Consider the following 866-nt stretch of genomic DNA (forward strand, 5'->3'; position numbering starts at 1 on the left):
AACCATAATTTTTAAAAAATACACCAACACGCAAAACACAAAAAATCTTTAAATAAATAAATAAAATTAAGGGTTAAAAACACAAAGAAACATTACCTATAGTCACTGTATGGATATCCAATGACCATTACTTGCGTCTCGTAGAAATAAAACCAGAAGAGACCTCGATGCATGGCTCTTATGTCCTGGTCCCAGACGCCCAAGCACTAGAGAAAGAGGAGAGGGAAACGATGTGATAAATGTGTAAATAGGAGGATTAAGAGGAACAGAACAAGTATATTGGGATGAACAGATTCATGCGCCGTATGGAGGAAGGGGGAATCATTTTAAGAAATAAGGTGTGGAATAAAAGGGAAGAGAATTCGTAAGCGGTTGATAAAAAGGAATAAGTGAATAGGCGAATAAAAAAAGAGAATATTATACATAAACGAAAGATGAAAAAATGACTGAAAGGCAGTAGGACTAGTAGGTGGATAGCAAAGAGTGAATCAAGGGAAAAAAGCTCCAAACACGGATGATAAAAAAGTGTAATTATAAATAATAGGAAAGATAAGCGAATACTCAAACAATATGAAAAACAAAAGAATGAAATCGATGAAGCATTCACTAATATACTGCAACGTCTCCAAAATAATAATGATAATAATAAAAAAGAAATATTAATTAGACAAATAATATAACATAAAAATCCTTACCATACCAAGAATCGAATATAAAACTACTCATATTAATCAAAAGAACAACCAATTAACTAAGATAACTGCCAATTATCCAAATGAACAACCCATTTGACCAAGAAAACAAACCAATGAACCAAGAAAATATCTTATTTACCGTCTAAATGAATCAACCAAGTAAACCACCAC

At 32.1% G+C, this 866-nt stretch overlaps 1 protein-coding gene across 1 annotated transcript in view; it reads right to left on the minus strand.

Moving 5' to 3' along the window:
- LOC119591624 (protein O-linked-mannose beta-1,2-N-acetylglucosaminyltransferase 1-like) overlaps positions 1–866 on the minus strand; it is a 6,235-nt gene that overhangs the window by 1,028 nt on the left and 4,341 nt on the right. The window contains exon 8 of the mRNA XM_037940377.1: positions 97–206. Within this exon, the coding sequence (XP_037796305.1) occupies positions 97–206 (110 nt within the window). The remainder of the gene's footprint in view (positions 1–96; positions 207–866) is intronic.

This window comes from Penaeus monodon, chromosome 29 (genome assembly GCF_015228065.2).
Source record: "Penaeus monodon isolate SGIC_2016 chromosome 29, NSTDA_Pmon_1, whole genome shotgun sequence".
Lineage (NCBI taxonomy): Eukaryota > Metazoa > Arthropoda > Malacostraca > Decapoda > Penaeidae > Penaeus > Penaeus monodon.